Genomic DNA, 12,535 nt, shown 5'->3' with positions numbered 1-12,535 from the left:
TTGAGTATGTGCTGAGTGGAAGTACTATTTTCTTTTAAAAAAAAGAAGTATGGAAGACTGCCTTTTAATTTGGGTAAGCACGGTCATTCGGCAGTAAGAAGAAAGCTTCTCTTGCCTCTTCTGAATAAACAGTGTAGTATCAGAAAAAATTCTACAAGTGCAGTATCTTTACAGAAATCAAAATCCTGTATTACCAATTTTCTTCCACACTGGGTAATACCATGCAACCTGTAAAACTTTACTATATTGTTAGCTATTTACATTATAGTAGCATTGAGCCTACCTACTTCACTTCTGCACTGACATCAAATTGGAAATTTTTGTATTACCGTGTTTCTCACACATTATCTCCTGAAACAGAAGTATTACATTAATTCACAGAATTCACAAACTTAATTCCAGCATTCAGCAGGAGTTTTTCTGGCTCTAACAGATAGCAGTTTTTCCCATCAGGTGAGCTGTCAAACAAGGAAAATGCTTAAGTTAAGTAGCATTCACTGACTGACTTTGACACAAGATGAAACTTAGCTCAGAATACCACTTTCTTCTTCCCTTTCCCCACCCGAGCAGAAAAAAGCAAGACACAAGTCTTCTGCCATACTAATGTATTCCATCTTTCAAAAAGAAAGACATGATTTTAATATTACTTAACAATATGTTAAAAAAGTAGCCAGTTAGGCTTCAGTGTTAATACAATTATACACTCTATAACAGATTTGATAGTGTGAGTACTGTTCTTTTTTAAATTTTCTCATTCTGCAAGTATTCTTACACAAGCTGGCTACAAGTCAGGGAAAAAATCAAAACACAAATAGCGTAACTTGTACACTCTTAAACAGTAGATTGTGAAAGAACTGAGGAAATGTCCCATAAGAGCCTCTTTTTTCATGAAGTCATGTCAGGAGAATTCTGGAGCAGGTGAAAGCACAACTGACAAGGTCCATTCCTTTGTCAGGAGTCAGAATGACAAAACATAGCTAGATGCAGAAGTGACAGGAGCCACTGCAGATGATGCAAACTAGTATTTTGGCCTCCACCCAAGCCTAAGCAATTTAAAGTCTCTGAGGCCAAGGCATTCAGAAGGAGATGGAAAAGAGCTATTGTTCCAACTCCAACGGCATACAGCTACAATCAAGTAAGTCTCACTCACAGACTACAAGCACACAAGCTAACAAATTCAGGTAGAAAGTGGCAATTTTTCAGTCCGCAAGAATTATCAGGCCAAAGGGTTCAGTGCAGATCCACACAGCACTGGGGACAAGGCAAGGCAGCACTGGCTCAAGACCAGATAAGCTCTCAGCACAGCAGGACAGATAAGTGGAGCTGTCGTTCATTGATTCCTGCAGGGCTCCCTCCCCATTTCAATGTGCAGCAAAGGTGGTTTTTTTCAAGCTAAAATTGGACCAGTTGATGGAAAGTCTCTGCCTTGTCTGTCTGGCAGAATCCAAGCAGAATCTGAAAAGATAAAAGTGATAAAGTGAAATCAATATACTTAAAATCAAACCACAAGTGTCATCCCTCTTTTGAAGAGCAGCTCTCCCTCAGAATGACAAAACCTCTTAAAAAAATTATACCTAAAAAAAATAAGGAAAAAATCACTTGTCCATCTCTGAAAATGCATCATAAACCAGTTAAATACAAGCTGCAATGGCAAGAGTAAGTGAATGAAGAAGCAAAGAAAACTGCGTATTTATCAGCAGAGAAGCTAGCTGTTAATTAGAAACAGATATATTCTAACAGTGAGAGTGAATGCTGATACTACTTAAGCAGAAGTACCACTGGCATGGGACACTGCTTCTTGTTTTCTGAATATAGTGAATTTATGTAGGAGACAAAGACCTAAGGAGGTTTGTTTATAATACAGCAGGCAAGTAGCTCACATGCCTGGGAAAAAGCACCTTCAGAACACAAACACCCTTATTTGCTTTCACTGAATTCCAATTTACGCAAGAACTTCAGAAAAAAGTTGGCACCTGCAGGCATTTCAGTGACAATTAATGCTGAAGAACTTTATCGAAGTAAGGTGTAGCTTGTTTAAGCTAAAGGCTGCATGACAGCATCAAGGCAGAGCATATCCCTCTCTGTAAGGCTATACTGCTTCTGTAGCAACTAAAAGCCAAAAAAGGGGAGCAAGGAGAAGGAGAGAAATAGGAAAGGTACAGTGGGAGATTACCAGAACTAGACTTATTTTGTTCTTTCTATACTAAATTTAGAAGTAGCTTGCAAGATTAATTCCGAAGTCTGGGTGTAAAGTTGTCCATCTATTACACCACTAGGAAGCAAGAAAAGATGACGAATTAACAAACTATCAGCAAAAAGTCTGAATCCAGTAGCCCTGTGCAGCTCATCAGCATGAAGAATTACTAAAACAAGCACTGTTGCCAGCCTGCTAATTATAATGTTGGAAATTATCAAGTGACAGAAAACATAACCTTTAACAGTGCCTTCACAGCACTGAGTAGTTGTTTTTCTCTCCTTGAACAGTGTTTATGAGGGCTTTTCAAAACACCTCTTCTGAACAGGTACACACAAAGAAGTTGGACAGTTACACACATTTCCTAACAGATGACAGTGAAGAGTAGATTAAACCAATTACTGATTACAAACCAGTACATTCAGAAGTGTTAAATCTTCCATTAGGAAACACATTTGACAAGTTAATCTCCAAACTTCAGCTGCACTTGTACAAATATAAGACACTGCTTCAGTCATCCTATTGAGAATAGAGAATTGATGAACTTAGCAAATGAAAAGATTTAATTTTCTTGTTACAGATACAGCAAACTTGAACGAAGCCAAGAATACTCCATGAAGTCCTTGGGTAATAGTTCTTTTCCAACCTAGCTGATTCTATGACTCTATGAAACCCATGAAGGGCTGAGCACCAACACTAGCAGCCTAATATATGCCACGTTTCACTTATAAAACCTACATTTCGACTTAAAAAAAAACCTAAAAATCCTTTAATTGTCACCACTCAGGAAAATAAATTTTAAGAACAGAGAAAGTGCACTTTTGAAAATTTCCTCAAGTAGTACATTGTAACTCCATAAATAATCAGACATATGCATTTTGTATAGTAATAACGAGCAGCATAGAGAAGCAGTTATATTGTCCTTTGTAAAACTCAGACACAGACTGCATCCCAGACACAGAGACAATGAAAACTATAAGAATTCAGAGAAGAACTTGAAATCCATACCGAAAGCCCTCTCTTAAAAAAACTCCATCCTTTCAACAAATGTCTTTGGTAGTTCTGTGAAATGCTATGTTGATTCCTAAATGGTTAAACTGCAGAAAACAATTTATTTGTAACATTTCAGATTTGGATCTCATGACAAAAGGCTTATTAGATTAGATTAATGGGAAATCAGCACACCCAGCCACCATTAAACACCACAAATTTGAGTAGATTTCAGTATTATGGAAGAACACAGAATTACAGAATGTGTCAAGTTGGGAAGGATCCACAATGACAGAATCCAGCTCCCTGCACCTTGCAGGACTACCAAAAACTAAACCGTAGGCGCTACATTATTTAAACATGAGCTGTCTGCTCATATTTGAGTAATTTAAAGGTGACATGATGTGTAAACCCCCAAAGCAACCAAAACACACAGAAAGAAAAAGTTTCACAAGCACAGGTTCATATTATCCTTCTACACTACCTTTACCATATTCTTCACTGCTGTAGCATATGCATCCCTTCTTTATGACTGGCATAAGCTAATATCTAAGTTGTACCATCTCTATTTCATGTGCAGTATAAAATTCCAAACTAATACCTCCTATAAACAAGGAAGAGAATATCATGAATAAACCTTTCTGAAATAGCTGCTCTGAAATGTAAAACAACATCTTACTTGTTCAACACTTCGTCTTTTCCCTTTTTTTTTTTAACACTAGTCAGTATGAATAATAAAAGGGATATTCATGCAAACTTTGCTTATAGAAAATAATGGTAACTGAGAATATTCTGAGAGCCTTGATGAGAACCTGGGGGACAGACACATGGTTGATTCTGGGACTCATTCCTGTGTTTGTTCTACTCAGCTACAATCTGTTGATCTACAGCTTCAGTGACTTATATTCAGTATTCAGAATGTCAGCTGTAAGAAGATCTGTTGTGTTACAACATAGTACAACACACGCTTTTCTGCTAGGAGTTAGTAACTTAGTTGTGGGTTGGTTTTCTGTTGTTGGGTTAGTTGGTTGGTTTGTCTGTTTTAAAGTCACAGCATGGGAAGAAGCACAACAGCTTTACATATAGGGATTACAGCACTTTACCTTTTAAAATACTCCACTTCTCTCTCTGTTTCATCCATTTCCACACTGTCTAGATCAATGTCTTTGGGTAGAAACACATCATCTACAAAGGAAAAAGGACGATACTATGTTAGGTTCCATGGGGAGGGGGAAAGGAGAGAAGAAGGAACTTGAAGAAACTGCATTAAAGATGTTTCTGGAGAACAGTCTCAACTTTGTAAACTATTGATTATTCATGTTTAGGCTGAACTAATACAAGCTTATAATTAAAAAGACGCTTCTTAAAATATACTAATACCCCTGCCCAGCCTTTAAGGAGTTACACTGAGAAAAAGTAAGAGATGAATCAACAGTAAATTCACTGACTGAACGGGTTGCAAAAGATGCCATAAACCTGGAATACACATGAGAATGGTCAAATTAAACAAAGGGCTTGAAGAATCAGATAGATAATGAATAGTGTTCAACTGGCTGAAATTTGTTGGCCTCTAATAATAAAGGCAGTTTTAGAAACATTTTTAAAATGGTATTTATATAACAAAAATAGTTCCAAGAATTTGGGGATTGTAGAGCTGCTGCTGTACTCCTTCTGGGACATGATCATTGGGCTGTGTCTGCAAGTGTCTAGGTCAGGCTACTTACAACCAGGAATTTTGCTAAGTATTTTTTAACATATTTTAATATGGCCTGAATTTAGGCCTCAGCTACAGAAACAAAGTCTCTTAAAAACCTGTTGATATACTGTACAGCATCAGCGTACGGTTTTCTTTTGTACTAAAAAAAAAGGCTTCAGAAAGCATAAGTTTTTGTAGAAAGCAATTGGAACATTTTCTTCTTGCAATATCTCTTATTACATACATACTCCAATTTAACTTCTGAAGCAGCTTCACAACATATTCTAGAAAGGGTGAGACTAACTGAAAACACCTAGTACACATCAGGACTCTCTAGAACCCTCGAGATTATGAGAGCAAGCAACTCATTTCTAAAGGCATTCCTGGTAGTTTAAAAGTTGCACATCTTTGCTATGCAACTTACTTCTGAAGAAGCAGAAAGTCTTATAAACACAGGGCTTCCCTGTATAGTTTTCTTCAGCCTCTTCATAACAAGCAGTTGAAATAATCCACCAGAATATATTTCTTTAGGAAACGGATCACACAAAAAGTAATAATGCTCACTGCCTTAACACTTCATTTTAAAACTCAGTTTACCCCCTCCCCCTGTTACCCTCTTTCCATGATTTTTTTTTTCAATTACCCTACTTCTAATTATAATCTTTTTTCTTAGTTCATTTTTTGTGTCTTCACTAACGTGGCTCATGGGCGCTGTGTCTTTAAGAAATTTCAACTAAATTATAATTGTGTATCTCAGTACCTTTCTTGTAAGTCAGAACTACCCATAGTGTGATTCAGTTCCGATTCTTCAAAGAGCAACACAGTTACATCTTCATAAATTCAGAAACCTGTCCCTATGTTTTTTTCACATTTAAGTATTAGTTTTCAGAAACTGCAACTATACTTGATTTAAGCAGCAGAAAACAATGGTGAGGGGCAGAGAGGAGGAAAAGATGCAGGGAGCTACCTGCATTCTCCTGCAGTAAACACCACCTACTATCCCGACCCCTCCCCTTCAATACTTTTTCCTTCCAATGTCTCCAATCTTCCTTTTCTGCACGTAATTCTAGAGTTTTCTCTTGCTCCAATGACTGGAGTACATTCTTCTCAGTAAATTAATAAAACAAAACCCAAACAACACCCCAGCATAGTATGCACAAGAATAAGATATCAGAGAAAATGGTTCAGTGCTGTATCGCTGACTGACATGGAACTGAAATACTGCACGTCAAAAGAGTTAGAAATAAAGACTGGAGGGCTGACTCAACCCGACCATGAAACCACTAAGGTGGTCTACACCTAGCACTTGCAACAACCAGGAATCTGGTATACATTTTTGTAACAAAACTTAATAAAGGCAAGTAATCTGAAATACTGGCAGAGACTGTCAACGGATTAAGTTCTTGAACCTTGATGTGCTTACCAGACAGAACAGCAGTGAGAACTGCAATGTTATTAAGTCCTCCTGGTGAATGGACATTTAATTTATCCACCACTATCATTCAGCTACCAGGTGATCCCAGAGGAATGACCAGGTGCTCTGAGCACGCAGATGTCCATACTGCAAAACTGCCATCCCAACTGGCAGTACCAGTAGGGACCAAACATGTGCAAGAATGAACTGGTGCCCAACAATGGCAGCTTGATTATCATGCTGACAAAGCCAACCAGCCAGCACTTGCAAGTGTTTCTCAGTTCTGGTATTTAGCTCTTAGATGTTTTCAGGAAAACAAAAAAAAAAAAAATGCATTGGGAAGAAAATTCTGCAAGTGCAATTTGTCTGAGTCAAGTCAGTCTTCCATGGTTTATTTTTTCTATCAGATAAATAAAAAAATCTGTTCACTAGCAAAAACTAATATTCATATGGAGAAAACACTCAATATAATTAACTAATTGACATCCCACTGTAAGTTTTCACTCTGGCAAAAATTAAGTTTTTGTACTTACTCACCTGTTAATACAATTAATATAGGAAAAGAATTATTTTAACTGAAAGAATACCTATTTATACATGAATGACTATTCTTTGGCTGCAGGATCTCCTTATTTTCCCTGCTCAAAGAGTAAGATCAACTTTGGACTACACTGTTACTGCTGCATGAGAAACAACCTTGCTTCTGAAGTAGTTGAAAATGGGTATCAGCATAGTATTGCATTATTTTAAGTACTTATTTTAAGCAAGACAGGCTTTACAGAACAGACTTTCTTCACTGCCAAGGTCCCCATACACACCCAGCAGTATATGCTAGTTTATTCATTCTTTAAAGCACCCTACACCTCTTTAATAAAACTATATGCATCTCCTAATGGCTATAATTACAATGACTTGAATTTTCCTGACACCAGTTTTTCTGTTTCTCTAGTTTATATTGGCAGGGATGACTGAAGACAAACATTTCAAGCTTCTGGACTTAAATGGTAACAACAGAAAACAATCCAAGTTCTTTGACTTTCTTATACACTTACCAATTGAATTGTTGACTTTGTCCCCTTTTTTCTTCTTGCTTTTCTTGTTCTTGCCTTTTGGCTGAGGAGAATCGGCAAGTATTAGCTTATTATTTTGCTGCTGCTCACTTGGTGAAGGGGATTCACTTGTTACAGTTGCTTTCTCTTCCTTTACATGGTTCAACTGTTTTTTGTTGTTATTGTTTAATTTCTTCTCCTCTTTTTTAGGTTCTGCAAGTGTTGGGAGCTCTGCTGCTTTTGCTTTGGATTCTATTTGGTTTCTGGTTTTAGTCTGGATCTCAGCTGCTTTGGGGGATTCAACAGGCTTTTTCACTTGTTCAGTACACGGCTTGTTTATCTGCTTGAGTTTCTGTTTGCTGTTTCCTTCTTTATGTTGATGCATAATATCAAGCAGAAAAGAGAGGGGCTCATGCTGCTTTACGTTCCCTTCTTTCTGATAAAGCAGCTTTGAGTCTCTAGTGTTTACAGGATTGGACAGTTCACAGCCTGTCTCTGAAACTGGCCTCTGTTCTGTATGATTCACATGTCTTGACAGTGAACTGGAGGAGTTTTCTATCTTTTCTGATTGCTCAAGTGTACCATTCTGAATGTCTTCAGGTGTGCTTGGGACAGATTCCTTCACTGTCTGGCAGTTTCGAGTAAGCATGTCCACCTTCTGACAGTCTTTACCTGTTCGTTCTTTTTTCTTTTTCTTTACAGCCCGCAACTGTTGAAGTTCTTGAAGCCGCTGTAATTCTTGTTTCAGCCTCTCTTCTTCCTCTTCCTCGCGCCGCCTCTGTTCTTCAAGCAACTGATGGTGCTCCCTCTCCCTGGCTTCAGCTTCAAGTCGAGCTTTTTCTTCAAGCTACAGAATAACAGTAAGTTTATTGGAAGTGACAAGTATTTTGGAAATTAAAATTTGAGGGACTATTACGACTTTTCTTGATGAATCTCAGGACATTAACATATGAACATACTTAATCCACAAGTCTGTACAGCAAGCACATAACTATTTATACAAAGGCTGGCCTTTAAAGTACATTAAAATCCTTTCTATATTTTCTACATTTCTGTAATATATTTTATTATATTCTACGTTTCTGTTCTTAATCCTAGATGTTGATCTTCTCTTTGCTACAGCTAAGCTTGACTTCATATCAAAGTTTTCTACAACCTCAAAAACCTGCTGAAAACTCATCACTCAACTTTGTTCTCAACAACGGTGTGTATTACTAAAGAAACTCAGCATTGCATCATGTTGCATGGATTACCTGCTCTCTTGGTATGGTATCAGAGTTGCTCTGTTTCAGTGTTCATGACCATTACAAAAAGCAATCATTAAAAACATTTTACAGTAAAATACTAAACACATTAAAGTTACATTAAAAGTTGCAAAGTTGTAAAAAGTAACAGGGTTAAGTTTTCTGTTGTCAGCCCTGTTGTTCATTAGCCACATGAAACAGACACAACAGATTTTTTTTCCAGTCATTACTGCGAATGCCTAAAACTTTGCTGTGCAGCACTCATCCTATATCATGAGCAAAATGAAACAAAGTCATACACTGAGAATGATCACATCCATTTATTTCCTTCCACATTTAGAAGTGCCTGTATGGGATTACTTTTTGACAGTTACAGAAGTAGGCAAAAAACCCTGTGATAATCTTCCACTCCTTATGCCTGTACTGCATTGCAAGAGCAAAGTGAATTTTATTTATAAATAACTCACTAAGGCCCTCGGTGCTAAACAGTACTACACCATGAAAATAAGAATATAACTTGTGAACATCGAAGTTCCAAAGCTGTGGAAGCATTTAAATACAGAATTAGGCTAGGAAACAAATGCACAAACAAGAAACATTAATAGTGCAGTAACACAAAATGTGTACCAGAACTCAAAACCATTCAGCAACCAATGTCACTGCGCCTTGAACTTTATGCGAAAGGCTGATACTTGAACTGCAGTAAGAAAAAGTAATTTCCTGCTTGTTCAACTTAAATAAATCAACAAATATTCCCTCTATTAACTCAGCAAATAACTGTTTTCAAAAAATAATTTCACTATTACACGTGAGGATTTTTTTTTGAAAAATCTGTCTGCCCATTTCCATTTGAAAGCAACTTGTACTTTTTCCTTCCCTGCTCACTCTCTGCAGTTTGCCCCTTCATTCAGGCTTGGTATAGTCATTCGTGTCAACATGTGGCACAGCAATTAACTTCTTTCAGTCAGGACAGCAAGGTGCCCAATGCAATCACTCTAAAGCCAACAAATCTTGACTTTTCCTCTCTCATATAAGCACTGACCTTATGTTGCCTGGCTTCCTACAAGGATACTTTATCAGTCAGGTGAAGTTCCCAAAGACTGGAAAAAGGGCAATATAACCCCCATTTTCAAGAAGGGGAAAATGGATGACCTGGGAAACTACAGTCCAGTCAGTCTCATTTCTGTGCCTGGCAGGATCATGGAGCAGATTCTCCTGGAAACCGTGCTAGGACACATGAAAAACAACGATATGGTTGGTGACAGCCAACACAGCTTCACTAAGGGCAAATCACACCTGACCAATTTGGTGGCCTTCTATGATGGGGCCACAGAAATGATGGATAGGGGCAGAGCAGGTGATGTAGTCTACCTGGACTTCTGCAAAGCATTCAGCTCTGTCCTGTACAGCATCCTTGTTGCTAAACTGGAGAGACATGAATTTGATGGATGGGCCAACCGGTGAATAAAGAACTGGCTGGATGGCCACATGCAGAGAGTTGCGGTCAACAGCTCAATGTCCAGCTGGAGACAGGTAAGGAGTGGTGTCCCTTAGGGGCCACCTCGGTCGGCAACATGGACAGTAGGATTGAGTGCGCCCTCAGCAAGTTTGCCGATGACACCAAGCTGCGTGGCTCGGTTGGTACGCTGGAGGGAAGGAATGCCATCCAGAGGGACCTCGACATGCATTACAGGTGGGTCTATGCTAACCTCATGAAGTTCAACAAAGCAAAGTGTAATGTTCTACACCTGGGTCAGGGCAATCCCAGGCACAGCTAGAGGCTGGGGAAAGAAGAGATTCAGAGCAGCCCTGCAGAGAAAGACTTGGGGGTATTGGCTGATGAAAAACTGTACATGAGCAGGCTTCAGTGTGCACTCACAGCCCAGAAAGCCAACCGTATCCTGGGCTGCATCAAAAGAAGTGTGACCAGCAGGTCGAAGGAGGTGATCCTGCCTGTCTACTCTGCTCTCCTGAGACTTGAGAGTACTGTATACAGTTCTGGTGTCCTCAACATAAAAAGGACATGGAACTGCTGGAACAAGACCAGAGGAGGACACAAGGATGATCAGGGGACTGGAGCACTTCCAGTACGAAGACAGGCTGAGAAAGTTGGGGCTGTTCAGCCTGGAGAAGAGAAGGCTGCGTGGAGGCCTCAGAGCAACCTTTCATTACCTGAAGAGAGCTTATAAGGATGCTGGGGAGGGACTCTTCATTAGGGACTGTAGTGATAAGACAAGGGGTAATGGGTTAAAACTTAAACAGGGGAAGTTTAGATTAGATATAAGGAAGAAGTTCTTTATTGTGAGGGTAGTGAGGCACTGAAACAGGCTGCCCAAAAAAGTGGTGAATGTTCCATCCCTGGCAGTATTCAAGACAAGGTTGGCCATGGCATGGGGTTGGAACTAGTTAATCTTAGGGTCCTTTCCAACCCTAACCATTCTATGATTCCATGATTCTGTAACTATTTTCCCAGTACAGAAACACTAGTTTTTTAACTCCCCCCACTTTTAAACGTTAACTCTACAAAACGATCAAATTCTTAACATTTCTAACACTTAGAAATAGGTTTCTAAACTGCATTCATGTTGGATGCACAAGATTCCAACATAAAGCTGACTTGCAACAAAAAACATGACAATGGCACGGTGAGGAATCCTGCCAGTCTACTACAAAACTTCTTAGGTAGCATCAGAAGAGCAAGGCTAGCTGTGTAGATAGAAACAAGCAGTGTAACAAAACCACACAGAAAAAAAACATTCCACTAATATGAAGTCAGTGTACACTGGTATACTTACAGATACATATATATAAGAAGTATATATATATTATACACACACACACATATATATATATATATAAAAAACAGTGCACAGTTTCAAAAACATGAGGTCTAGGATGAACATACTTTCAGGTCTTACCTTTCTTTGCTTATGTCTGGCTCGCTTGGCTGCCCGAGAACTGCTTACTGGTTTGGTTTCAGAGCTGTTTATAAACTGTAGCAAGTCTTCCACCTTTCGATGGTCAACAACACTTTCCCTTTCAGAGATCTGATCTGGTTTCTTCGGCTGTTCCTCTTTCCTTTTCGTTAGGCGTAAACGAAGCTTTTCTCTCATCTCTGCATAATTTCTACTGGTTGGTGCAGCTGGAGGCTGAAGGACACGAGACAAAAAAATTAGTGACAAAATACAGAATTTCACTGATCTAATTAATTTTTAGGTTTTTTTTTTATAGACCTTTAAATAGCTTGGAAGCTCCAAACCTCAATATCAAACTCCTTATTGTTTGCTTGTGTACCTAGAAGTGCATTTAGCAGGCAACAGACCTGTCAGATTTGGTGCTAGCTTGTGAACTGTATTTTCTAACCAAAAGAACTGATCTTGCAGACAAATGCACAAATAGAAAGACAAAAATAACTTTAAAAGGTGATGAGTATACCACATTAAAAATCTGAAAGGAGTAGACATGCGCTGCTGTTCCCATTTTCTATGAAGTCTGTTTCAGAGTATGGGCTACATGGCCCTCTGAGCTGTAACTGCGTAGGCTTGACTACCCTGCTCTGAAACGTGCCATTACACACTCCAGCAGTCACACATCAGTAACTTGTTAACACTGCTGCAAGTTGAATCCTTGCATCATGTTTCATATCTGTTTTCCTGTCCACTGCTCCTGCCTCTCAACTCCCCATTCCTCCTTGCCTCCTGCACCAGATCTGGTGCCCATCTGTTTGGAGCAACAACATTACAACTCATTAAGCCAGCACAACAAAGCCTATTAAAAATCCTGTAGCGTTCTGTCACTTCAGCAGAATGAGTAACAACATGCAGATGACTATCAAAGACAGATCAATAATAGACATGGTGGGAACATACAATAAGAAACAGGATGCGCTCCTTGATGCTTTCAGCCACAGGACAAGGACTCTGGATTCACTTCAAGCCCTAGGCTTAA

General features: G+C 38.9%; 1 protein-coding gene across 3 annotated transcripts in view; it reads right to left on the bottom strand.

The window, feature by feature from the left end:
• Positions 1–588: 588 nt before the first annotated feature.
• Positions 589–12,535, bottom strand: part of FAM193A (family with sequence similarity 193 member A) — a 79,896-nt gene continuing 67,949 nt past the window's right edge. For all 3 annotated transcript variants that reach the window (XM_062638678.1, XM_062638676.1, XM_062638677.1), the window contains 4 exons: positions 11,506–11,736; positions 7,347–8,190; positions 4,288–4,369; positions 589–1,455 (listed from right to left, as the gene is read on the bottom strand). In XM_062638678.1, the coding sequence (XP_062494662.1) occupies positions 1,362–1,455; positions 4,288–4,369; positions 7,347–8,190; positions 11,506–11,736 (1,251 nt within the window). In that variant the 3' untranslated portion in view covers positions 589–1,361. The remainder of the gene's footprint in view (positions 1,456–4,287; positions 4,370–7,346; positions 8,191–11,505; positions 11,737–12,535) is intronic.

This window comes from Pezoporus occidentalis, unplaced genomic scaffold (assembly GCF_034315485.1).
Source record: "Pezoporus occidentalis ecotype Australia unplaced genomic scaffold, CSIRO_AGI_Poc_V1 ctg58, whole genome shotgun sequence".
In the NCBI taxonomy this organism is placed as follows: Eukaryota; Metazoa; Chordata; class Aves; order Psittaciformes; family Psittacidae; genus Pezoporus; species Pezoporus occidentalis.
Note: the sequence above shows the minus strand (reverse complement) of the source record. Positions and strands in the feature narration are given on the sequence as shown.